Source organism: Clytia hemisphaerica, unplaced genomic scaffold, assembly GCF_902728285.1.
Source record: "Clytia hemisphaerica strain Z4C2 unplaced genomic scaffold, Clytia hemisphaerica genome assembly, whole genome shotgun sequence".
Taxonomy (NCBI): domain Eukaryota; kingdom Metazoa; phylum Cnidaria; class Hydrozoa; order Leptothecata; family Clytiidae; genus Clytia; species Clytia hemisphaerica.
The window spans coordinates 13532-40458 of NW_027103612.1; the positions used below are offsets into that span (position 1 = coordinate 13532).

Below are 26927 nucleotides of genomic sequence, written 5' to 3' on the forward strand. Positions count from 1 at the left end.
TTGCATTGGGCTTTTGCATTTTAAGACATGCCAACAAGTTAGATGAGATATCTAAACGGCGGAAGACTTTTCTAAAATCATATTTCGGTACATTTGTGACCCTATAGAAAACATCAGGAAATGAGAGCCTTCTACCCCAATGGTTTGTGTGTAGGGGCCTCCAAAAGCTGAAGAGAAGAATTGGTTTCATGTTCAGCACGATAGATTCAAGGTTATTCACGTGTTCTTCTCACCAGCTGATGAGAACTGATCATATTGAGCAAATGAAGATCTAAAAGATTCTAAAAGTCTTCAATGAGTTAATCTTTAGGCTATACGTAGACATCGCGGTTTTTATTCTACGCAATAACGTTTATTCCACTGTGCAACTTTTTCGAATGATACGAGGCCAGTTCTAAACATTCAATTTCTTGACGTCATTTTAAACTTTCAAAGCAAGATCTTGCAGTGTCAGGAAATTGAATTCGCGTCAGAACACTTGAAGGATTTGAGAAAGTCATCGAAGTTCCAACCAACCAAGAAACGGGAAAGTGAAAAATCCCGGTTTTCTTTGAGGTACTGGCTACTTGATCATTAGCAAGTTAGCAGTCTCGAGCGGTAAACCACTTCGCTTGATGCATCTACTGAGTCGCAAAATTCTGTGCTTTTAATACGCTTCCTATCGTTGACATTAGCGCCATGTGAAAGATGCACCAATATTCCGTTTTCGGGACGTAGAACTCCAGTAGGTGATTTCATTGGAATGTATCGGACTCCTGAAAAGAATTAAGATAACATCTCCTACTTAATTTGGAAAAAGGTTTTGCAAAGATCAGCCGTTGAAATTTAAGTAAATTATACACATCCATTGGTGTTAAAAAATTGAGGAGCTTAAATATGGCTTAAGGGCTCTGACCATAGTCCAAAAGTTGATTTTGGTATTTGAACATAAAAGTTATATTTCAGGTTCCTTAACACTTTTAACAAAGAATTGCCTTTATGAATTGCTTTTTAATCGAATCCCTTAAGAGTAATTAAGAATTTTATTGCAAAAATGACGTTATGAACTTTAAAAAGATGTTAATAATATGTTGCATCACCCTCTTTTACAAAAAGTACTTAGTTTTAATGGGTAATTAACTATTTTGTTTCAAAATTTCTTTATACTGTCCGCAAAGAATTGAACTATTTTAAATTTTGCGGAAATTTTTTCTAAAAAGATGTGTCAAAAGTTATGACTGTTTTTTTAAGCAAAATCCAGATGAAAAATTGATGAAAAACCACTATTTTGAAGATTTCGAGACAAAGAAGCATTTACAAAAATTTTCCGCAAAAATTTTTGTTCGGTAAAAGATACACCATGTAATGCGAAAAGATTTTCAAAATGTTTTTTCTTCGCCGAAACTAAGCTCTTTAAAGTTGAAATACTCTTCCTCGCAAAAGTCTTCATTTTCTTCTTCATCAAATTTTTTAAATGCAATTTTTGAATTTTCAGATTCAGGAATAGTTTTTCTAACAGAAAATGTATAACATGCCATAGTTTTGTTGGTTATATCAGTCTGAAAACACATTTTAAACACGGCAATTATGAAAAATTCACTATAGTCAGAGCCCTTAAATGAAAGATCCAGCGTGTTTTTCCACTGACGGCTTAAGCTAACAGAATTAACAGAACGAGTAATAAAACGCTGAATAGCCCAAAACTATTCATAAAAAATTAACGTGCAACCATCTCTTTTCATCCAAAAATTATATGAATAGTTTGGGCAATTATCTTAAATGAAAGATCTTCATCCAAGGATTTGAAGAAATATCATAACATAGTGAAAGAAAGTGATTATGTCACATAGGGGGGCCTTCAAAATATTCAACAATTTTGTTTGCTTCTAACCAGTCACACGAAGGGAAAACTTTTAAAAAGAACGTTCCAAGGACAAGTTTAAAATGTTTATTGATAATGATGACAATTAGTAAGGATATTTCACCAACAAATAGCCATAGGTAGTTAAAAGACAAAAAGACCATGGAAATACTCAGGGATGACCTCAATCCGAGATTTTAGTACCAGGGCAATTCTATCAAAACAAATTACCTGTCTTTAGAAGGTCAACGGGCAGGCATGTCTGATAAACTAATCGGTTGACACGTGACACAATCACAACCTTTACCAGCAACAAGCACTGAAATGTAAGAGAGTCATAATGTAATTTCATCAACAACTTTTTCCTAGTAGTCAGAAGGTATGTACAATCAGCGCTGAAATATATTGGCAATTTTGGGTATTTTAACGTTTTTCAGAATTTAAAGGTCGGGCGAGAATTGCAGTTTCAGTACTTCCACTTTGCTTCATTGGAGTTTTCGATTTGGGAGGGGTTAAGTGGCTTCCAGGCTATATTCTCAGCCTTATTGGAACATTTTTGAGCTTTTATATCCTGAGATCCTAAGTCTTAAGTCTAATGTTAAAATTCTACTTCCGAACTGTACTTCAAGGCACTTAAAATCACTTGCGGTTTCAAAGTTTTGGAGGGAATTCCCCTTTTGTGCCAAATATTTCGGCGCTGATTGTAGTAGGGTGGGATGGAGGATATTTTCAAAAATTCCAAAAATAATTCGCAACCTCCCCCCCCCTTGATATCCTCAAAACAAATTCAAACCCTCTAACCAGTCAAGACATTTTTCTCCCCCCCCCCTTTCTAATATAGAACCCCCCCTAAATACATGAATTATTTTTCAGACCCTCCCCTAAGGGTGGGAAAAACTTTTGACACCCCTAGAATCCTCCATCCCCCTAGTAGATACTTTCTGACCACTCCCTAATGAACTTAATACTCAAAGCGTCAAATTCTAAGAAAAACTTTGAGGGAAACATTTAGTTTAAAACCTGAGTTGAATCTTTCCATTGGGGAAACGAAACCACTTATTTCATACCAAAAGCGCACGACGCTTGGATACACATAGAAAGTAATATATATCACCGTAACGACAAAGTAAGCGCTGAAGTCACAACAATAAGGTGGAATTGGGCTTTTCCAGAAAAAACCGTATATCCCCTGTTGAGGACGTCAATCCCTCTGTGGCTAGAAATGCTGTAATCCCCTGGAATCCCAGGCGATTTCAGGTTTAAACCCCTCTGGAATTCCGAATTTTAGTAGGATTTGAAAAGCTACCCTTATCAAATTCCAGTTATTTTTGACAGATTTTCGTATCTCGCTGAAGTCACAACCATGGTAAGATGGAATTACAAAAAAGCACGAGAAAGTTGTGGTGGTTTGCTAAAGACCTCTTAAAGGAATAACCAGATAAAATTGAAATTCAACTAATAATCAACTAAAAGATAGTCCTACCATAGTCCTTAGCAGAACCTCCAAATTTCATTGGCTACTTGCTTTTCAAATTCAAGATAGTTTGTAATTTTTAGTTCCCTGCTTGAAAACAATGGAATTTCAACATGAGGTACGTGTGAGGTACGAAAATCTTAAAATCGTCATATATCTTCTTCAGAATATTGTTTCTTATAAGTATTTGGTGTTATCTTACCAGGGACCATGGAAGGAATCTTTGAGCTAAGTTTTATTTTTTATCTCTGGTTATCCATTCAAAGGTAGTTTGAAGGTCAAAAATCACAACCATATCAGTAGTCTTTGGTTTCCCCTTAAAAGTACATACCATTGAGGGTAACGATAAATCGAAAGTGAAAGTGCTTCGTTCCCAAACAGGATTGAACAGGTTATTTGACGGCTGGAAAAAATAGATAGAAGTAAATAATGTTTAGCAGGCGGAGTCCATGAATTACGTAACGAGTGATGCTTACCTTATTTTCAAAATATTTTTTTGATTCCCAGAGGAACTCATAAGAAGAATGCTCTATTAACAAAAGTTACACTTGAAGACTCAAGGGGTGAAATCATCGAGTTTCAAGCCCGAAGAGGCGAAACTTTAACCCTTCCCAGGCAAGAGAAATTGAAGGCAATTATTTCACATCCAAAATGCGCATAGAACTTGCCGTAATCATGACGACGGATTGTATCTAATAGCTCCTTTGTTTTGGAGGAGTACATTTTTTGAAAACTAGCGATAGATTTTAGTTTCAATCCGGCGTTTGTGTAAAAACTACGCACGGGCGTTCTGAATGGGAAAAAAAGTGGTATCATTTCCCATCCAGGAGTCTCGCCTCTAGCCCTTTGGGCATGAAACTCAATGGGTGAAATCATCTTGGTAGTGATTTCAAAACGAGGCAGTCGTTTCACTCAAAATAAAAATATGAAAAGGCCTGATTGACTTTCCATCTATCGCTCTAAATAATCCGATTAAATTTTGCGTGAGCCTTTTCTTCGCAAAGCGAGAATCTAAAATTTTTGCGTTGAGTAAAGTTTGCGAACGAGTCTCTTTTTTTCATTTTTCTAGGAGTTTTGTTCAAAATTTACGATAATAGAAAAACTCATCTACAAGAAATTGGATACGCCTTAGACCACCTGCGATAGCTCCTCTGCACCAGCTACTGGCGTCTTTTAGTAAATACCTCAAGGAAATTTATTTTGGCCAATTTAGAAAATGTTGACAAATTTCGTCACGCCAATGTAAGTTCCTAAAAAAACCTTAGCTTTGTCTGAATTACTCACTATTTTTGGAAAAAAAAACAACTTTTTTACAAATTAGTTCTTATCAGAAGGAAAAAAAATTATTGTCTCGTCAAAGCAAGTTCCTCGCTAAATTAAAAAGTGTTTAGTGCGGTTACAATGAGCCTCATTTATACCTCAGTGTAAAAAGATTGACAATCTTTTTCTACGGCGCCGATAATTTCCATCTCTATAGCAACTGGTAGGTCTGTAAAATGTTCACTTTCAACAAACTGACCACATAAGATCTGTAAAATACGAAGAGTAAATGAAAAATAAATATTCACCAATCATAGAAATGTTGAAATTTTCTTGCTGATGAAATCAAACAATAAGATTTTCCATTCCATTTCTCAACTCAGTTGAGACTTTTTTGTGATGGCTAGTAATAAAGGGATTTCATAAAATACCTCGATTTTTATTCTTTGTGAATAATCACCGGTAGCCGGTTTCGTCATCTGAGGGTGATATGTAGATCCTGTAAAGAAAATAGAGTTTCAATAAAGTTTTAATTTTTCCTCCTCATCAGCATACTTATAAAAAGAAATGTTTTTTAATAAGAATTGAAGTTATAAGCATATATCATATTATATGGCAAAAACTTAACCTTTACCACGCCGAGGCCGTAAATTTACGTTCTAATATATAGCCGAGGCCGTAAATATACGTTTTTCATGGGGTGTTAAGAAAAGCCGCCCTACCGCCTTAAAGACGCCTTTAAATCCCGGGAAATGTCTTATATGACGGAGAGAAAATGTAAACAAACTATTTTCAATAGTTTGAAACCACCTACTTTCGATTTTAACTGTCAAAACAAACTGGAAAATCAGGCAAAATATTCTTCTGGAAATTATGAGCTCATTGACTGCTGTAACTAACTTTTTATGTTTATTTATTGGAAAATGGTTTGTTTTATTGGTTGGAAATGTTATGTATTGCTTGTTTGTAGTTTAGTCAGTGTTTGAGGTAAGTTTCTGCCTCCTTATTCTTTAGTATGACGGTACATTAAGGGTGAGGACTGGAGGCTTGTCGGCCGTCATCGACCGTCACCGAAACCCAAGTTAAGGCTTCTGATAAGGCTGCAAAGAGTTTCAAAGTGTATATACTATGTTATTTCTATTGCTTTCATGCTGGTTGATGATAGGAAAGTCATTTTTAGCTGTTTTTAGTGATATTTCCCATAAAAATTACCTCAAGGGGCCTCTGCCTTACGTGCCTCTGATTTACGTGGAAATTTTCTCGAAAACCAAGGTTTTCTAAAAATGAATTCTGCCTTTTCTAGTAAAGGTATAATTGTGATTTTTTGGCTAGCAGTTGTAGTTATAATGGTGGAAACAATGAGCCAGAAAATTATGGTATCGCAAATGTTCTCCCCACTTTTTTTTTAACCGGAACTTAAAATTTTGAAAAATATGACAAATTGCGTTTTGAATTTTTTTCAACTCTAAGGCAGAAGGCTACTGTGTCACCATTGATAGAGGAAAATCCTTTATTTTAACATTTTTAGAAAGCAGGATAGTTGGGCTTTCCAGAATGGGCTTATTTTTTTGAATCGGTTTAGTAGATCAAAAGTTATGACGGAAAGCGTAAAACTGTCATTTTTCCCAAAAAGACAAGGCGTGCACGGGGTGAAGTTCCCAAAGAGAAGGCGTGGTAAAGGTTAAGAGTATACTAAGGATTACCTAGCCCGGGGGGCTTAGTAGACTTATAGCTTTTTGATAGATTGTATGGCGCTGATAAGTGGCCCGGTGTAATTTGGTAGACTCCACTTTTTGGCTTTGCTTGAGGTAGTATCAAATACATGCCACTAGATCCAGACCCTTTTTAGAGAAAAACAAACATAAAACCATGACCATGGTTCCTTACCAACTTTTTTCAAATTTTGGTGGTACTTCTTGTTTGGTTGTTTTTTTATGATTTTTGAAAACGAAAGTGAAAAATTAAAGATAGCGATATCCTCTAGTCTGCTTCACTGGACTCTAGTCTAAGCATTACCTTGAAGCTACATTTTTTGAGGCTACAGAATCTTGTTTAAAATTTTGCTCAAGGATATATCGTTCAAGCATTTTTCAGTATTGATCTAATCATCTCGGAGCCAGTTTTTGTATGCTTAGGCGAGACCAATTTGATTTACGGGCCCGACCAACCCTGAAATCTCAAAAATCGAGATAAAATTAAATTGATTTTTTTAGAACATTTTATTTTCATTGTTTTACAGACTGCCAAAATTTTGGTGTCTTTTTATTCTCTATTTGACATTTTTGTCAAGATGTAGTAGTTTTTGCTGACTTTTTAGGAGATTTTATAGGAGAAATTCAACTTTTATTTTTATATTTTCGCCGACCGACCGACCGACCCTCTTTTTTGGGTAGCTTGGCCCGTAAAAGAACAAATTAAATTGGTCTCGCCTTATAAAAAAGAAAACAAGCTAGATGCTGAATGGACCTACCTGATGATGAAAGTTGGATCGCAATGCGAGGAGAAAAAAATCAGTCAAAAAATGTAGCGTTTAGCGAAAATGCATAACACAATAAATTCATCATTGATTGTTGATGGGGGGAGAGGGAAGGGTTTTAGGGGAAAAATAAATAGAAAGTTCTGGTCGCAAAAATCAGTTTTATTGACAATTGAATCATGCTTGATGGTGAGCATTGTTATCAATAATGTTTTGTGTGAAAAAACATAGAAATACAAGGAAAAAATCGAATGAAAATCTGCAAAAACGGCGATTTCCGGCATTTTCAACCGAAAAAAAAATTCTCAAAAATCGAACTCAGCCATTTTTTGAGCATTGCGAATACGCATCTTTCTGCAAAAAATCAGAAAAAACTTTTTATGAAAATTCGAGAAAATGTAAAATAACCGGTTTTTCCGGCATATTTCGGGCATTTTAGGCCGGAAAAAAAATGTTTTTTCTAAAATCGGGCTCCGTCACATTTTAGGTATTGTCATATTGCATCAGTGTGCAAAATTTCATAAAAAAATATAAAGTACATCTCGAGAAATTCAAGAAATACTGTCTTTCCGGCAAAAATAGGTTGTTCCGGTGATTTTTAAATAGCTCCGGCTTCAAAAATCAATTTTATTGAAAATTGAAACATGCTTGATAGTGGGCATTGCTATTAATAATGTTTTTGAATGAAAAAACAACCAATTGTAAGGAAAAAGTTCAATGAAAAGCCAGACAAACGGCGATTTCCGGCATATTTCCGGCATTTTCGTCCGGAAAAAAAAATTTCCTCAAAAATCAAACTCGGCCATGTTTTGAACAATATTAATACGCATCTTTGAGAAAAAAGTCAGAAAAAAATAATGATAAAATCTCGAGAAAATGCAAAAAAAACAGTTTTTCCGGCATATTTCCGGCATTTTTGGCCGGAAAAAAATGTTTTTCGAAAATCGGGCTCCGTCACTTTTTAGGTATTGTCATATTGCATCAGTGTGCAAAATTTCATAAAAAAATATAAAGTACATCTCGAGAAATTCAAGAAATACTGTCTTTCCGGCAAAAATAGGTTGTTCCGGTGATTTTTAAATAGCTCCGGCTTCAAAAATCAATTTTATTGAAAATTGAAACATGCTTGATAGTGGGCATTGCTATTAATAATGTTTTTGAATGAAAAAACAACCAATTGTATGTAAGGAAAAAGTTCAATGAAAAGCCAGACAAACGGCGATTTCCGGCATATTTCCGGCATTTTCGTCCGGAAAAAAAAATTTCCTCAAAAATCAAACTCGGCCATGTTTTGAACAATATTAATACGCATCTTTGAGAAAAAAGTCAGAAAAAAATAATGATAAAATCTCGAGAAAATGCAAAAAAAACAGTTTTTCCGGCATATTTCCGGCATTTTTGGCCGGAAAAAAATGTTTTTCGAAAATCGGGCTCCGTCACTTTTTAGGTATTGTCATTTTACATCAGTGTGCAAAATTTCATAAAAAAATGTAAAGTACAGCTCGAGAAATTCAAGAAGTACCGTTTTTCCGGCGAAAATCGGCTGTTCTGGCGATTTTTAGAAAATTCCGGCTTCAAAAATCAGTTTTGGTGACAATTGAACCATGCTTGATCGTGGACATTGCTATTAACAATGTTTTTGTGTGAAAAAACAACCAATTATAAGGAAAAAGTCCGATGAAAATCTGCAAAAACGGCGATTTCCGGCATATTTCCGGCATTTTCGGCTGGAAAAGATTTTTCCTCAAAAATCGGACTCGGCTAAGTTTTGGGCATTGCTAATACACATCTTTGTGCAAAAAATCAGAAAAAACTAATGATGGAATCTTGAGAAAATGCCAAAAAACCGGTTTTTCCGGCATATTTCCAGCATTTTCGGCCGGAAATGATTTTTTTCGAAAATCGGGCTCCGTCAGATTTTGGGCATTACCATTTTGCATCATTGTGCCAAAAATCAGAAAAAACTAATGAGCCAATCTCGAGGAAAGCTGGTAACAGACGGACGAACGAACGAACGGACGGACATCGGATAATTTATAGGACCTCCAAGGTAGGTCCAAAAAGTACCTTTTGTTGTCATCTGTGACGGCTTGAGAACGTATCCAGTGCCATTAGATTTTATGAAGAGTCCATCGTTTATATAAAATCCATTATCTGTATTAAAAAGAACAAAACATAAATATACACGTTTTCTCATAAGAACATCCACAATTTTGAAGCCTTTGGATGTTCTTAATTTTTTGAGTTTAAAGCCTAAAATGTTCTTAAAATGTTTTTACTTTCACCATTTTAAGAGTATTTTTGACCCATTTTCCAAAGAAATTGGATGTTTTAGGGTGCTCTGACACTGGGCGAAATAATGTCTTTCAAATCGTCGGAAAGATGTAGGAAGGTCACATTTCCACACCTTTCGACAGAGTTGAAAGTTGGTCTTTCAACAAAAATTGGAAAGATGTGCACCTTACCTTTCAACATCTTTCGACCAGATCATCTTCCCATCTTTCCAAAAAAGTTGAAAGACGACCTTCTCAAACTTTCAAACAGGCTGGGAAAATGAAATTCCCAACTTCCTAATATGTTGAAATTTCATATTCTGACATCTTTCGACAGGTTTTAAAGTTGGTCTTTCAACAAGGATTGGGAAGTTGTGCACCTTACCTTCCAACATCTTTCGACCAGATCGTCTTCCCAAATTTCCAAAAAAGTTGAAAGACCACATTCTCAAACTTTCAAACAGGCTTGAAAAATTAAATTCCTAACTTCCTGATATGTTGAAATTTCATATTCCGAAACTTTCTAAATACTTTGGAAGATGATTTTTGCTTTTTTCGAAATCTTTCATTAACAAGTCTTCAAAAGTAAATGAGAGATCTTTTAAATAATTTGTGTTTATGTGCGGATAAATTTTTTCTGTGACATTAAAACGAACAATTCATATATTTACAAAGCATAGAAAACAGAAAATATGAAACAAAATAGTACGGTAGTGATGACTTTTTGCTAAAAAATTAAGTAGTCTAAATAAAATAATTCTGAATGACAAATTACACGTTTTGTATAAGAACAATTTTATTAGAACACGAGGCTGAAATTTGGCCAAAACCTAAAAACAATTAAGAACAATCTGAGCCTCAGCTTTCAGAAATTATTAAAACACTAATTCTAACAGATTTTAACAGATTTCTAAGTAAAGAAACTAAGCGGCTAAGAACATCACAAGAACATTTAAGCCTGGAAAATTGCAAAAATTAAGAACAGCCCAGCCTGAGCCAGAATTTACTGGTTCTTATAAAAAATGCGTGTAATTTCTATAATTTAATTTCATTTTCAATAATATAATAACTAATCTAAATTATAGGTTTTTAGAATCTTAGTCCCTATCAAGGAATAGATTGGCCATAGGGCTTCAAAGGACATTAAAGGATACATTGAAATTTCTATTCCCGTAAGTGCGAAATCCTCGTTAAATACTTTGGGAATGCTTTCTACAATGGAGGTCAATTCTACTAAATTATAGACATTTTTATAAGCATACTGCTAACAAGCATATCCAGACTGATCTCTTGGAAAAATTAAACATTGCCTATAAAGCATATGCTGAGCCTCAGTTAACAAAGTTTTAAATAATTTAATCTCCTAAATCACAAAAAAAAAACATAATGTGTAAATTGCACTATTTAAAATACCCTTATACATAAGTATAAAAATTGTGTGATCCCTTTGCGAGTTTGAGAGAGAGAGAGAGCAAACTTTCAATGTTTGGGAAACTGGAATTGATTCCTCACATCGTCGTCAAAAAGGTTCAACTTATATACCGGTAGTTTCAAAACTATTTCTAATATATTTTTGATAATTAAAACAAGACTCTCGAATCCGAGTGGTAAGTCAAAACTCCTAGAAAAAAGTCAAAAAGTTTCTTGAATGGGCGGATGGTGGAACAAAATTATGGGCGGTGGGGTTTTAGGGAAGATTAAAGCGCCTGAGGGTATTAGCCGGTATTATAAATATAAAAACTAATTAAGTAAAAAATATGAAAATATAAAAATACTGTATAATAAATTAAAAAATTATGCAAATCACTCTAAAAAGATGACACTATGAATAATGAAAGCTATGCCAAATAAACTCTTTTGTGCTCAATTATAGGGGAGGGTAGAAAAACCATAAAGTACAAGTCATTATTAAAAACTGATATTAAGATGATTTTACAAAAATGCCCTAGTCTGAAAAAACGTCCCACCTACTTTGTAATTTAAAAAAAAAATTGTGGACTCCAACATTTTGACAAAATTAATTTCAGGGGTAAACCAAAAGTCTCTCCATTTTCTCAATTTAACATATTCTGGGATATTTTTGAATGCTTTTGAAGAATACTTTCAAACCTTAAACACATTATCCAACGAAAAATCTACACAGTAAAAGAAGCATAAATCTGAACCAGACCGAAAATTTTAAACTCCACCTTGTTATTCAGACCCCCACTTTTATTAGATTTTGCAATATTTTATCATAATTTATAATATACTTGGGACCTAGAGTAGTCGAAAATGAAGGTTTTTAAGCCCTTTTCAGAAAAAATTCATAAAATGGGAGGGGGTCTTATAAAATTATATTACAGTGATATTTTCCAAAAATATGACCCACAATCTCACTCCAGTCCTCAGTTTAGTTGTTCACTTATTAGACTGAGGTTATTGTGCTATACAACACGTGATGGTACAGTATTGTTAATCCCTTGAAGATGGTACAGATTGACTCTTACAATTACAAGAATACCTTCTATCATTCAGCAACCAATTATTGCAATGAAAATATTACCAAGTTATTATTTTCGAAGTTGAAACGAACTACCACATGAAGCATATAAATATCTTGATTGCATGGCAGCAACATACATTTTTGTTTTGCAGCATCGTTTTTCAAGTGCATTTCAAAATCAGCCAGTAACTGTCCTTACGTCATGACCCTAACAAAACAAATAGAAATTGAATCAGTATTGAAATCCAGGCATACAAAATGGTGTATTATAACTAAAAGAGGTTTGTAAAATTGTTGATAAGTTATTTACAGCTTTCAGTAGACTATAGTAGAAAGACCCTTTAGTAAGACAAATTATTCAGATTGTTTCTATTTCTAAAGAGTTCCAAAAAAGGTTACAAAAACCTATTTTCAAAAATATTTTGAACTTAGGTCAAGACTTTGTGTACTGTAACAAAATTTTAGCTTCTTTTGATGTACAATGGAATAGTATCATCAATAGTCTTGTATTACTGGATTATATTACAAAAAATACTTACCGTGTTGTATTTTGTTCCTTGTTCAATGGATAAAATGAATCTATTTTCAATGAAATCCCCAAAACTTCAATGGCTCAATGTCGACACACATTCAATGTATCCTATAAACATGAAAGTTTTATGAAAATTTGACACACTGTAAAGCTTGCCACCTCAGAGTTTAAAAAGTAATTTCTCTGTTCTACACATTTTTTATAAGCAATCAGGCTGCTAAGGCTTGAGGCCTCAAATTTGTCAATTATTTTCCACTATCTCGAAAAGTGACAGCTGTTTTAGATGATCTAACCATGGCAAACTATAGCCCTTTGACCCAATACACATAAATATGGTATAATATTATGGGTATTCAAAGCAATTTTTTCAGAAAATGGACCAGAATGCTAAGTAACCCTAGGCCTGACCAGAAAATTGGAGTTGCTTATTAAAAAATGTGTATTTAATCATGTCATCTTTTTCAGTTCCATAGCAAAAACAAAAACGTCAACATTTCTTTGTTTTTAGACTAAAAAACTATGTCTAAAAGGCCTACCTTCAGCTATGTTATCATTTGATATTCCACGTTGAGTTTAATTTAACATCATTTTTTACTTCAACCATGTTATGACAAAATCTTCATTAATTCTAACAGGGAAGTCAGAATAAGAATTTTCCAAAATAAAATGATCTGACAGCTTGCATTCCAACCAACCAACTGTTATTTTATCTCCTGAAAATGGAAAGACAACTAGTTAAAACAAAAGTGACCAGCTTTGGTCCAGGGGGATCAAGCAGTTAGTACAAGACATCACTGGTGTGTTAGTATGTGAATTTGATTTCCTTACAAAAATCTTAAAATTGGTTTGCGGGTTGTCAGAGAAATTTATTATCTAAAATATTTCCTAAAATGTTGTAATCTCCTATTGAAAGATGAAAAATTCAAAGGTTCTAAAGGGACCAGATATTATTTTATCTGATTATATTCTTTTTATCTGTCACTGTAACGGTCGAAAACCTACTTTCAAGGGTTTGCTTCAAGCCAGCAGGGATGTGCTGTTGGAGTTTGAAAAGTGGACCCTGTGAGATATGAATTTTCGGCAAAATTGGGACTCTCTGTCAGAACGAAAAATTGAAAATTTTTCCCATTTTCACCCTGAAAAGTGGCAAAAATTAATAAAAGTAGATGAAAAATTAAAAGATTTTCTGATTTCCACCCTAAAGATTGTCCAAAATAATCAAAAATCTAAATTTTTGGGAACCTGTCATATACCGTGAGATTGGGCAACTTGCATCAGTGGAGGCTAACATGCATAGCTCTCGAATGATTGACCTGGCTGGTTGGTCATTAAAATACAACATTAAATCAAAACAAAAATGGTAGAGTTACTACTACTAGCAGAGCTGCGTAGTTCATTTGTTTTGAAATTTTTCTGATTTAATTGGTCAGCCGTCTGATGGCTATGGAGCCTAAAAATGGGACCCTGTCACCAGCAGCGAAACATACCCAATTTTGCCTAAGTGCCTCCCCTGGGAGGCTAATACCCTGAAGTTTTTCAAAAGTAAATTGTTGTGGAAAATCCACATTGTCCACTGGAGGTTAACAGACTATAACTGGAACTGCCCATAGCTTTGAAAAGCTGTGGTGTAGCCATGTGTATGTATAGTCATACAGACACATACCACACTTCAATCATACTTTTTGTGTCAAGACTGGACACAAAAAGTATGATTGAAGTGTGGTTGATGATTAGAAATATATAAAAAGGAGCTCACCTTAGCATCTTTTGATTCCCATTTCATATCTTTAGAATAAAGTTTCCATTTGCACTGCATTTTGGCTTGCTTTGGTTTGCTGTCTTCCTCGTCACACAAACACTGCCTTCCACTCCACAACTTCCAGTTTCAAAAAGAAATTTGCCGGCAATCATAAATCATAACATTCGAAAATAATCTAAGTTTTTTTCCGGGGGTTTGCAAAAGTACTTCCAATGATGTGGATATTATATTTACAGTATTTAACCGTAAACTGTGTATGTAATACACTTAGAACTATTTCATTTTACAAGAAATTTAGATATTTTAGTATCTTCTTGTGTTTTAAACGTCAAAAATTATGCTTCAGATAGTCTTTTTGATCCCCGGTATTCATCAGTGCGGACTTTGGTTCGTAAACGTTTTGGCGCGTCCTTCTTTCAGCAACATGGAAAAACCAAGAGAAGTTCATCTTTCGAGAAGTTGAAAGACGTCGAAATACGATTCGAAATACGATGAGCGTCAAAATTTTTGCTTTTTTTATAAGAAGAACCAGAAAATTTTGGCTCAGGCTGGGCTGTCTGGACGGCCTGGACTGTTCTTAATTTTTCGAGGTTTTTAGGCTTAAATGTTCTTACGATTAGTTTTTTTCCTTAAGAAATTAAAATGGCTTAAAATCTATTAAAATTAAAACCCATTAAAATCAGCAAACTCGTGTTCTTTTAAAATTGTTCCTATAAAAAAGCGTGTATTTAAAAAATATTAAACATTAAACATTAAACGTAAAAGTGTAAAAGTTCGCCTTTCGAAAAGTTGGAAGACGTCGATATACGAGTTTTAACATCTTTTTGAAAAATTGAAAGTTTCTATTTCGAAACTTTTGAAAGACAGAGAAGTTCATCTTTCGAAAAGTTGAAAGACGTCGATAAACGACTTTTCAACATCTTTTTGAAAAATTGAAAGTTTCTATTTCGAAACTTTTGAAAGACAGAAAAGTTCATCTTTCGAAAAGTTGAAAGACGTCGATAAACGACTTTTCAACATCTTTTTGAAAAATTGAAAGTTCATATTTCAAAACTTTTGAAATACAGAGAAGTTCGTCTTTCGAAAAATAGAAAGTTGTTGGAAGATGAATTTTCAACAAAATTCAACAAACTTGTAAGTTCGTCTTTCCAAATCTTGGAAAAATAGAGAAGTTCATCTTCCTAAAAGTCGAAAGACATCGAAAGATGAGCTTCCAATATCTTTCAACAAATTTGAAACTTCATCTTTCGAAAATTTTGGAAATTTGTTGAAAGTTGATCTTCTCAACATCTTTCGAAAATGGAAAGACAAGATTTCGCCCAGTGTTGTCCTAGGAAAAAATGAAAGCAATGGCAAGGTAAATAAACATAGTTAAAATGTTTAAAAACATAGCCGAAATCTCCTGGTTGAAAAATTAATCATTCTGAATATTATCGTCAATTCAATGAATTTTTTTACAGGTGGATGCTGTCTTTTAATATAGAAATGGCTTCAAATCATAAACAACGTAAGGTGTCACGTGAGTGGGCTGGTGAATTGTTTGCCGTGGAAATGTCACCTTTCTTATTTGAAAAAAAAGATAGAAAAGGTCAATACCACATCTTATCTGCACCATGGAGCCATGTGAAGAATCTTCCGTCATTCGTTGTTGACTTTAGACTTTAAAAAATGCCGTAGTGTAGCACAACAATATCTCTAAATATAATTCCCAGATTGGGAAATTCGATTTCCCGAACTCTTTAATTTGAGTGTATCCTTTAAACAATGAACTAAATCAGAGCTTATTTTTCAAACCTTCAAATAAGACAATTCAATCAAAAATTTTAAACTGTCACAAATTAGAGCCTAAGTTCGGGAAAATTATTTTCAGGTTAGAGAAGATTGATTTCCCTAACTTGTATTACGCATGCGTGAGAAAAAAACCACAAGTGATTTTTCACTCAAAAGTGTTCGAGTCGTATGTAAAGCAAACCGTTAAAACAAGAGTGTATTCGATCAGTGTGTAACACAACGCTAAAAGTGAGGCGTCCCGCTAGGGCTGCCTCATTCGTTCGCAATGGACTTTCGTCACAAGGGCTCAGTGGATCGGTGAGACGGGTTTGAGGTCATTAAGTTGGCTTTCTAGTGCAGCTCCACTGTTGTGACAAAAGTGCCGGGATTCTCAAAGTAGCGCAAGTACATGTCAGAACGAATGAGAGCTATCGAACCAATGCTCACAGAATGATCGAATACATTTAATTATTTTACCATCTTTCTATAAATCAGGATTTAATTCGTGAATGATGTTTGCAGCAGAAACACAAACTGATCTTTAATTTGAAAATTCGGGAATAGCATTTTCTTGATGGTGAAATTTCAATTTCACCAGTTAGTTAAAACAAACATCCAGATCATGTTTACCATTAATCTACATCCGGATAATGTGTTAGGGATATCCCAATCCCAACCTAGGGACAGTTAGCACGATCCCTAGTTAGTGATCAGTTAAGTAAATATAGCATTTTCCACATATGTATTCATATATTTCCCGAACCTTGGTATTTGATTATTTTTTCCTGTGGTTGTGAGAATATTGATATTTTTGTGAGAACTTTGATATTGTATGTTGTGAGAGTTTAAAATATCGTTGTGAGAGTTTGAAATATTGTTATGAGAAATTTTGTCGTTGTGGCCGCTCAGGGCCTATTTCTATGAAACGGTGAAAGGCTTATTGCCACCGGAGGAAGCCTAAAGCTTCTGAGGATGGCATTTATAACTTCACGCATAAGGAAGTTGGGCAAACATCTCATAATTTTGCGCGTTTTTCAGTATTTTAGTTCCGCTTAACGGTAGCATTCTTATCTTACCCCCTTCGGGTTTGTAGGAGTTCGAAATACCGTTTTCCCGTCAAAATTTTTGCTGAATCTCGGAATCCCGAAAATTGAAAAAAATAATAACACCGTCACACCGGTTTGTACAGGTTCAAATACCGGCATAATGACAAAAAATATGGCCAAATACCGTCACTGTCTGATTTTAAAATACCGTTTTCCCGTCTTTTTTTTTTGTCAAATCCCGTAATACCGTTCTAAAAAAGGGCCAATCCCGTCATACCGTAAAAGTACAACCCCCCCCCTCTTATGGTCTCTCTATTGTTTTATCATCATCAAAAAGACTTTTCCGGAGATATTTTGATCTGATTACTCATTTTGAAATGTCAGTTTGTCTTTTTCTTATCCCTGGAGAGTTAAATGAATCTAAGGAAATTCCCTTTTTTGGGAAATTCCCTTTTTATACCACAAGTAGTTATTAAGCGCTCTTCATAGGTTAAAAATATTACTCTACTCGAAGTTTTCGAACAGTTATGTTGCTAAACGTGTACTAGTAAAATAACATATGAAGAGCAGTATCTTCAGATATATACGCTTTTTATAGGAAAAACCAGTAAGTCATATGATTCTGGCTGGGCTGCTCTGAGTTTTTCAGCCTTAAATGTCATTATTAATTAAAATGGAAACATGTACTTCTCAGTAATTTCTGAAATCTGAGGTTCAGATTCTTCTTAATTTGTTCTTAGGTTTTGGCCAAATTTCAGCCTCGTATTCTTATGAAATTGTTCTTATAAAAAAGTGTAAGACAAGGCACGGATGTCACTCTAGGTAGACTGTAAATCACTCCCTTGATACATTTGTTAGCATTTGAAAGAATTTTGTCTCAGATGAGAGGTCACTCTTAACAAAAATTACTGTAGGGCTAAGATCATTCCTTTTGAACGAAAATTCCACTCTATGTGATCGTTTTGCTGCAGTGGCACCTTAATGAAAGTTATGGCTAGTTGTTACTATAACTTGTAACTTGAAAATTCATAGCTTTCTTTCAATAAATTTTTTTAAAATTCTTTGGAATACAGAAAAAAAGTCTCTCAGGAATTTTAATCCATTGATTTTCTGTCTAGTAATCTTTTTAACATTGTTAAAAAGGATCAGTTTTTGTAAATATACATTACCCCCTGATTTAAGAAAAAGAGAAAAGAGATAAAGACGCAACAAAATTCCGTTACTTTGCGCAAAGTATCATAAGCCTTGTTTGTTTATATGCTGATTGGAAAGATAATCGATTTTAACAGATATGAAAGCTGCCTCAGCGCTCAGATGAGCATCATGAGTCTGTTTTGCTTGATCTAATTCAGCCTTTCTCCTCCTAGTTGGTCTTGCATGATAGGCTAGAGATATTTTCTTGAGATTATGTCATATCAACATTATCGGAGGTGATTCGAGAAGTGGAAAGTGCAGCGAATCTGTTATAGTGTTATAGACCTCAACAGCATATTGATCACGCAAATTCAAGTCACCAGACACGCTTTTCCAATCTATTTGCTTTAATGGGTTGGGTTTAGAAGGTTTTGCAGTTCCGAGCTAAGTTTTGTTTTAGCAGAGATAAATTGATGATCAGAACAAACAGAATAAAAGGTAGAGTAAGATCTTAAGTCATGGGTACTATTTTTCCATTTTTTACGGAAAAGGATGTAATCTAATTGAGCGCCTTTGGTTCAGTGCGAAAGCATCCACCGAAGGAGGACTTCAAAATATCTGTTCTGAAGGCACGTTCCAGCTGGATATGGCGGTCTGTTCTTACCGAACTAAAGAAAAAAGTCTGCTGGAAAAAAGTGATCTGTTCTACTGAAGATTGGGACCAGCTGGAAAAATATGGTCTGTTCTACTGAAGATTGGGACCAGCTGGAAAAATATGATCTGTTCTACTGAAGATTGGGACCAGCTGGAAAAATATGATCTGTTCTTATGAAAAAATAGTCTGATATCTTATATTTATAAATAACGTGTCTAAGAATTTCCTATCTGTTCTGAGGGATTTAAAAAAAAGTCCGGAATGTGGTTGCCTGGAGTGGCAGCTGAAAATTCTCCATCTGTTCTACAAAACATCTGGAAATTGTGGATCTGTTCGAACTGTTAGCTGGAAATTAAGTTTCTGTTCTTAAAAGTCCTTCAATGTCAAGCTGGAATTTAGCGATCTGTTCTTATAAGATTTTGTCAGCCCTGGTAGATAAGAACAGTTAACTCGCCTAAAATCAATCGCCTGATAATTTCGTATCTGTTCTGAAAGTATTTTTACCTCCTAGCTGGAAAAATATAACTGTTCTGAAGTAAAAATTTCTCGCCTGGAAAACGAGGAACTGTTCTTAATTTCGTGGAAATCCTTCCAGCTGGCAAATCAGAACAGATATTTGCAAATTTTAGGTCGGTGGCTGCTTCTGTCAGTGGTTCTCAAGTAATACCTTATGACTTAAGACTTATTTTTGAACTTTTTAAAAAGTGAATTTTGACTTCCAAAGCTTAACTTAAGAACTACTAAACCAAAGTTAAAAATTATACCTATACCAAATTACCTTTCCTCTTTACAAAGGAAAAATAATCTAATAAAAATTAACATTATTTCAGACGCAGCTACCTTTATACTTTTTTTGGTCATCCAATAGTTATGGCTAGTTTTGCTGAGAATATACTTCGTACTGGTAAAAAGCTCCAATGCGTGACAATTTAATGAAGCAGGGTACTGTTAGTTTAAATTGAATCAAAAATACCTTGGTACTATAAGATTAAAATGTCATCTTATACAATTTGATTTCTTTAGAAACGTTCGCTAAAAAATACCTCTGACTCAACACCCTTTGTCCGTTATCAGAAATAAAAATCAAAAACTTTGAATCCATGAGAATTTTATCAAATTTTATCATCATCAAAATAATTTTCGTTACTTTTATTAATGGACGGACCAATAAGGTGAACCCTAGATTTGTATAAGTACGGTTTTAGGCAAGATCAGATAACCGTATTATTGAGGAGTGATCATAGTTAAAATCAAGTGCGTTACTTAAAAACCTTTAGACAAAGGGTTCAAGTGGCAGATATGAGGAGAGCTCAAAATTATTGACGAAGAGTGATGACTTTCTAATAAAGAATTTGGAACCATTCAGACTCGCTACTCGGTTCCTCCGGCGATGTTGGAAAATTACCTATTTTAAAAACTATTTTGTCTCCTGGTGAGTTCACCAAGATTCTTGGTTCAGAGACAAATCCCAATAACATACCTTTTTGGAATATTGACTGGAAATTTGAGTCACGTTTTCCAAGTAAAAATTTTTTTTAGAGATACAAAAAATATCTCGCTTTTCAATGTTTAAAAAAGAACACCTTAATCTGACCTTAATCTTAGTGTCTAAATCTCTTCTTAAAGTTGAAAAGACCAGAGATTTTTATCTTGCATGCGACCGAATAGTAAAAAAAAGTTGATTAGTTTAAATTTGAATTTAAAGTCTCTCTCGAAACTAAAACATAAAATGGTTAAAAGTTGAGTCATACTAGAGACTCAACTGTTGTATAGGAGATAAAATGAAAGTGGAGTATCTAAGGACGTTCCTCTGATAGTAAAAGAGACATAATGAACTTAATTTCCAAAAAGATATAGGAAAATCTTTGATTTTCGACTCTCTTGTTTGGCTAAAACCATTCCTTTTTTTTCTCAAGTTTTGTAACTTTAAAAATTTCAAAATATAAATATAAATGAATTCAGGCAAATATGTTCATGTCAAATTTTTATGTTAATAAGCATCCTTCGAGCCATTTGTACGAAATATCTGCTGTTCTTTGCCAGGTGGTGTTTTTTTTGAAACTATAACCAGCACATCCAATTTTCTAGGGTGGCTTGTTTTCTTCAAATTATCTGCTGTTCGTTTACAGGAGAAGAGATCATCAATGAACAGCAGGTAGTATTTTTTGGATGAAGGATATCATCCTGTATCATCAAATAATAATTTTTAGATGATCACGTAAATATTCAATGAACAACAGCACATTGTATTTTCTAGGTCAGGCAAAATGGCAAAACACTAACAGATAAATTTTCAACAAAATAAGTCAGCAAGTGGTAAATAGATAAGAGAATGAACAAGGGTAGAACCTGGTAGAACAGCAGATGAGAAAAGCGGAGGAAGTACAGAACTGCAGAATTGATATTTTTAGGAGAAGGAAGTAGATTTTAGTTGAACAGCAGTTTCAAATATCTATGAGAAGGGTTCCTAAATTTAATTTGACATTTTAAGAGAACAGCACATAGATATTTGTAGGAGTAAGGATTCCAAAGTATTCAGAACAACAGATCCAAAAAGCTAGGTTAACTATGGTCGAAGAGCAGAGATATGTCGCCGATATAGGTCGCCGGATGCTCCTGTATGTTCCATTTTCTATTAACCCTTCGACAGCGCACTGATTTTTGAAAGTGGCGTTTTTTCCCATTTTTTTTCGATAAAAATCAATTTTTAAATAACGATAATTTGACTCTAAAAATGGCTTTTGACCAAAAACTTTAGTACGGTTGTAAAGCTCTCGGCCTCAGCTTTCTAAAACAACTAGGGTATTTTATTCAAAAACGTAGTAGTTCTGAGTTAAGTTAAGTCAAGATTTACTCGCCAGTAAATTGTCAATGTTTGATTTTGTGCCCGATTTTGTGCAAGGCATACTTGCCTATTAGCAGTGCAGTGAGACTGATGGTTTTCAGTTGTAAAAGCGCTAAAATTTTTGAAAAATTTGCGCCTTTGCTTTGCTCGCGTTAGAGAGGGTCCGACTTGGGAATGCTTGCCCCTAGTCGCGCCACTGTACATATACTAATTTATGAATTTTCATGAGCTTATAGATATTAATACTTTTATTAAATTTTTACCGATTGACAGCGACCGCAACCGACCCATTTATATAGGAGCTTGAGTGGAAAAACAACGAAGTGTTGTACAGTTTTACTACTTTGTTTGAGAAAAAATTTGAGCCTTTTTTGTGTATTTCATTTTCATAACATGTATTCTTTTGATGGGAAAATTCTACTGGGGTACATCAAAATCAGAACATTTTGAGTGGAGTATGTGTGGGTTCTTCGTTATTTTCAATGGGGTCATTTTCAGATACAAGATTCCAGTGGGGTGAAAAAATGGGCCATTTTCGGAAATATTTTTCACTGGGGTGGCGTTAGTGGGGTGGAATTTTGATGTTTTGTTACATCCTATATGAAAGGCAAATCGGCAAGGCAAATCGATACGAGGTTGGAAAACCGAGTCTCAAAAATCCCAAAGAAAAAGAAAAATTGAAAGCAAATCTGAGACGGGTAAAAAGCCTTTTTTGCCAAATATCATGGCCAGTGCCGTCAGAAGCATTTTCATATTGGGGGGGGGCTGAAGTTTAGTGACTCCGCAAGGGCCAACCATGGTTTGGCCCGAGGGGGGGGGGATTTTGAAAATTTGAGCTCTAAATTGCTTGAAAATGCACTCAATTGTGACAATTATGACAAATTTGACAATTAAAAAAGAAAAACTTTGCATTTTGCAAAATAACCATTTTTGAAAAAAATTATTTGGGGGGGCATAGCCCCCAGTTGCTACGGCACTGATGGCTATAGTTGTAGAAACTGGTTAAGATCTGCTTGAATACTGAAAGAATTATTAACAACAAGTAGTGTCATATATCTAATTTTTCCTTTGTGTTATTCATCCTCACAGCTATTTGTTTCAAATAAACGCCCTTACTAAAAAGGAGGCGTTTATTTGAAAGGAGTGTTTAATTGAGGCGGAAAGAGCTTTCTTTAAAAATTTTCTTCAAAGTAAAGGCGTTTAAAAGACGAAGGATTATTGGATTTAATTGTAAACGTTTTTCTCAGAATCTGCAATTTAATTTTCCTTTCAAAAGTCTAGAAGCAACTCTCTAGCTCAAGAGAGAAATAGTGAACTCAAATGCAGTCCTCTTGTTTATCACTAGCCATAACTTTCATTAAGGTGCGACTGCAGCAAAACGAACACATAGAGTTGAATTTGCGTTCAAAAGGAATGATCTAAGCCCTAAAGTAATTTTTGTTAAGAGTGACCTCTCATCTGAGGCAAAATTCTATCAAATGCTAACAAATGTGTCAACGGAGTGACTTACAGTCTACTTAGAGTGACATCCGTGCCTTGTCTTACTTTTATAAGAACAATTTCATAAGAATACGAGGCTGAAAAACCTAAGAACAAATTTAAAAAAATCTGAACCTCAGATTTCAGAAATTACTGAGAAGTACATGTTTCCATTTTAATTAATATTGACATTTAAGGCTGAAAAACTCATATAAATTTAAAAGCAGCCCAGCCGAATCATATGACTTACTGGTTTTTCCTATAAAAAGCGTATACATCTGAAGATATACTGATCTTCATATGTTATTTTACTAATGTACACATTTAGCAGCCTTTGAGTAGAGTAATATTTTTAACCTATGAAGAGCGCTTAGTAACTACTTGTGGTATAAAAAGGGAATTTTCCAGAAAAGGGAATTAGATTCAATTAACTCTCCAGAGATAAGAAACGGTGGCAATAAATTATTGGTACATCCAAACTGAATTAAAACTATAAACAGTTTTATAAAAGACAATGCTCTTATCTAATTCTATTTAGATCTTTTTTCTTTAAACAAATTTGAACTATCATCAATTTTAATACTAAAACTTCATTAAATGTCGCTTCAGCATTTCTTTGAGTTTCTTATTATAGCCAACAAATCTATTTTTTAAATGAAATCAAAACGTCATTCTTTTTTAGATTCGGTTTTAATAATGCTGATATAAATTAAATCCCCCCGTCACGCTTCATTGATGCATGACAATTGATTAAAGGTGTGTACCAGTTATAAACATTGGTCTAATTATGTTAGTTATGTTGTCAGTGCTGTTATAGAACAACGGTTTTGATTAAACAATATATGGTCTTAATTAATTCATGCATAAATTTACCCATAATGCTTAGTGTTGTCTAATAAAGAGTAAATGATCACACACCCACTTCAAACACTTTTCGCATCTCGTATCGCAAGGATCAACGTGATTATTGACTGAAAAGACTTTTATTTTCATCACTTAATATTTTTTACTTCATCGGATTTTGTTCGAGGAATTCATTTAGAGAATCTTCCGTACGACTTCATACATATCAAAATAATTTTTGTTGGCGCAATATTTGAAATTAGGTTGTGTCACTTTGGAGTTAATTTGTTTTTGGCATTAAAACAGGTAATTGTTCGATTGAACATTTCTTTCCCTGATTATCAATATTTAATTATCATTTTTTTGATAATTTCTCTTTCGACAAAATTGATATTTATTTGGGTCGAAATATTAGAATTGTAGCTTTGGCGTTTTATGATCTAATTATTCTTGATTTTTGATTGAATACTCAGATTAGAGAGCAAAACTTTAATTTTTGAAGTATATTTCTTGTGTTTCTTTACTCAGATCAACTGATTCGTTCGTGGAACCAAGTCAATAACAAGTTCAATCCCTCCTGCTCACATCACTTAAGGTTTGTCGAACCAAAATGAAATATTTTAGTTTAGTTTCTTTTTCTCTTGCTAAATTTGTTTTTAATTGCCACCGCAACGAGCGCAGCGAGTGAGGAGGCAGTTATAGTTTCATTTCAGGCGTAAGGAATATTGGACTGGAATCTCGAATTTTTGCGTTTTTTGTTTCGTTTTGTTTTGTCGCGCAAGCACGTCCGCAGTTAACCCCTTCCGTAAATGTTCGGTACTGTTGTTTTTCTTTCCGGGACGACAGTATTTTTTATGGCAAGCGCCGCGGGCATTTTACTCTGCTTTTTACCTAGGGTTTTTATTTCGCCTGATCCGCTTGCATGAATTCTGTCCGATTCTTGATGTGCGTAAGTTTGATTACGTAATGATTTTCACCAAAAAGTAAAGATTAACATCAAATCCAAATTTTTTTACCAAATATGGTTAAAAGATTATATCATTACGTACACTGGGCGAAATAATGTCTTTCAAATCGTCGGAAAGATGTAGGAAGGTCACATTTCCACACCTTTCGACAGAGTTGAAAGTTGGTCTTTCAACAAAAATTGGAAAGATGTGCACCTTACCTTTCAACATCTTTCGACCAGATCATCTTCCCATCTTTCCAAAAAAGTTGAAAGACGACCTTCTCAAACTTTCAAACAGGCTGGGAAAATGAAATTCCCAACTTCCTAATATGTTGAAATTTCATATTCTGACATCTTTCGACAGGTTTTAAAGTTGGTCTTTCAACAAGGATTGGGAAGTTGTGCACCTTACCTTCCAACATCTTTCGACCAGATCGTCTTCCCAACTTTCCAAAAAAGTTGAAAGACCACATTCTCAAACTTTCAAACAGGCTTGAAAAATTAAATTCCTAACTTCCTAATATGTTGAAATTTCATATTCCGAAACTTTCTAAATACTTTGGAAGATGATTTTTGCTTTTTTCGAAATCTTTCATTAACAAGTCTTCAAAAGTAAATGAGAGATCTTTTAAATAATTTGTGTTTATGTGCGGATAAATTTTTTCTGTGACATTAAAACGAACAATTCATATATTTACAAAGCATAGAAAACAGAAAATATGAAACAAAATAGTACGGTAGTGATGACTTTTTGCTAAAAAATTAAGTAGTCTAAATAAAATAATTCTGAATGACAAATTACACGTTTTGTATAAGAACAATTTTATTAGAACACGAGGCTGAAATTTGGCCAAAACCTAAAAACAATTAAGAACAATCTGAGCCTCAGCTTTCAGAAATTATTAAAACACTAATTCTAACAGATTTTAACAGATTTCTATGGAAAATTGCAAAAATTAAGAACAGCCCAGCCTGAGCCAGAATTTACTGGTTCTTATAAAAAATGCGTGTAATTTCTATAATTTAATTTCATTTTCAATAATATAATAACTAATCTAAATTATAAGTTTTTAGAATCTTAGTCCCTATCAAGGAATAGATTGGCCATAGGGCTTCAAAGGACATTAAAGGATACATTGAAATTTCTATTCCCGTAAGTGCGAAATCCTCGTTAAATACTTTGGGAATGCTTTCTACAATGGAGGTCAATTCTACTAAATTATAGACATTTTTATAAGCATACTGCTAACAAGCATATCCAGACTGATCTCTTGGAAAAATTAAACATTGCCTATAAAGCATATGCTGAGCCTCAGTTAACAAAGTTTTAAATAATTTAATCTCCTAAATCACAAAAAAAAACATAATGTGTAAATGGCACTACACGTTTTTTTTTTTATAAGAACGTCAAAAATTTTGGAAGCCTTCGGATGTTCTTAGTTTTTTGGATTTGAAGCCTAAAAATGTTCTTAAAATGTTCTTATTTTCGGCATTTTTTGAGCATTTTGATGTAATTTCTTAAGAAATTGCATGTTTTTAAGTCTCCAAAGCCTTAGTATGTTCTTAGAATGTTCTTAAATTTTTGGGCCTCGAAGCCTTATGTTCTTATATAGTATGTTCTTATAAAAAAAAAAACGTGTATTTAAAATACCCTTATACATAAGTATAAAAAATTGTGTGATCCCTTTGCGTGTTTGAGAGAGAGAGAGAGAGCAAACTTTCAATGTTTGGGAAACTGGAATTGATTCCTCACATCGTCGTCAAAAAGGTTCAACTTATATACCGGGTGTTCCAAAACTATTTCTAATATATTTTTGATAATTAAAACAAGACTCTCGAATCCGAGTGGTAAGTCAAAACTCCTAGAAAAAAGTCAAAAGTTTCTTGAATGGGCGGATGGTGGAACAAAATTATGGGCGGTGGGGTTTTTAGGGAAGAAAAGCGCCTGAGGGTATTAGCCGGTATTATAAATATAAAAACTAATTAAGTAAAAAATATGAAAAATATAAAAATACTGTATAATAATTAAAAATTATGCAAATCACTCTAAAAGATGACACTAGAATAATGAAAGCTATGCCAATAAACTCTTTTGTGCTCAATTATA

The 26927-nt window shown here is 34.0% G+C and overlaps 1 protein-coding gene and 1 long non-coding RNA gene across 2 annotated transcripts; both read right to left on the minus strand.

Moving 5' to 3' along the window:
- Positions 1-311: 311 nt before the first annotated feature.
- On the minus strand, positions 312-9199 carry LOC136802195 (uncharacterized). The gene is made up of 6 exons (XM_067058910.1): positions 9118-9199; positions 5006-5073; positions 4733-4843; positions 3646-3717; positions 2072-2159; positions 312-755 (listed from the first exon to the last, which is right to left on the minus strand). The coding sequence occupies exons 1-6, from the start codon at positions 9128-9130 to the stop codon at positions 574-576; spliced, it is 534 nt and encodes a 177-aa protein (XP_066915011.1). The 5' UTR covers positions 9131-9199; the 3' UTR covers positions 312-573.
- Positions 9200-11821: 2622 nt separating this feature from the next.
- LOC136802196 (uncharacterized) lies at positions 11822-14199 on the minus strand. Its single transcript, XR_010845975.1, has 4 exons — positions 14097-14199; positions 12877-13053; positions 12348-12448; positions 11822-12016 (listed from the first exon to the last, which is right to left on the minus strand). It is a non-coding gene; the product is annotated as an uncharacterized lncRNA (long non-coding RNA).
- Between the last annotated feature and the right edge of the window lie 12728 nt (positions 14200-26927).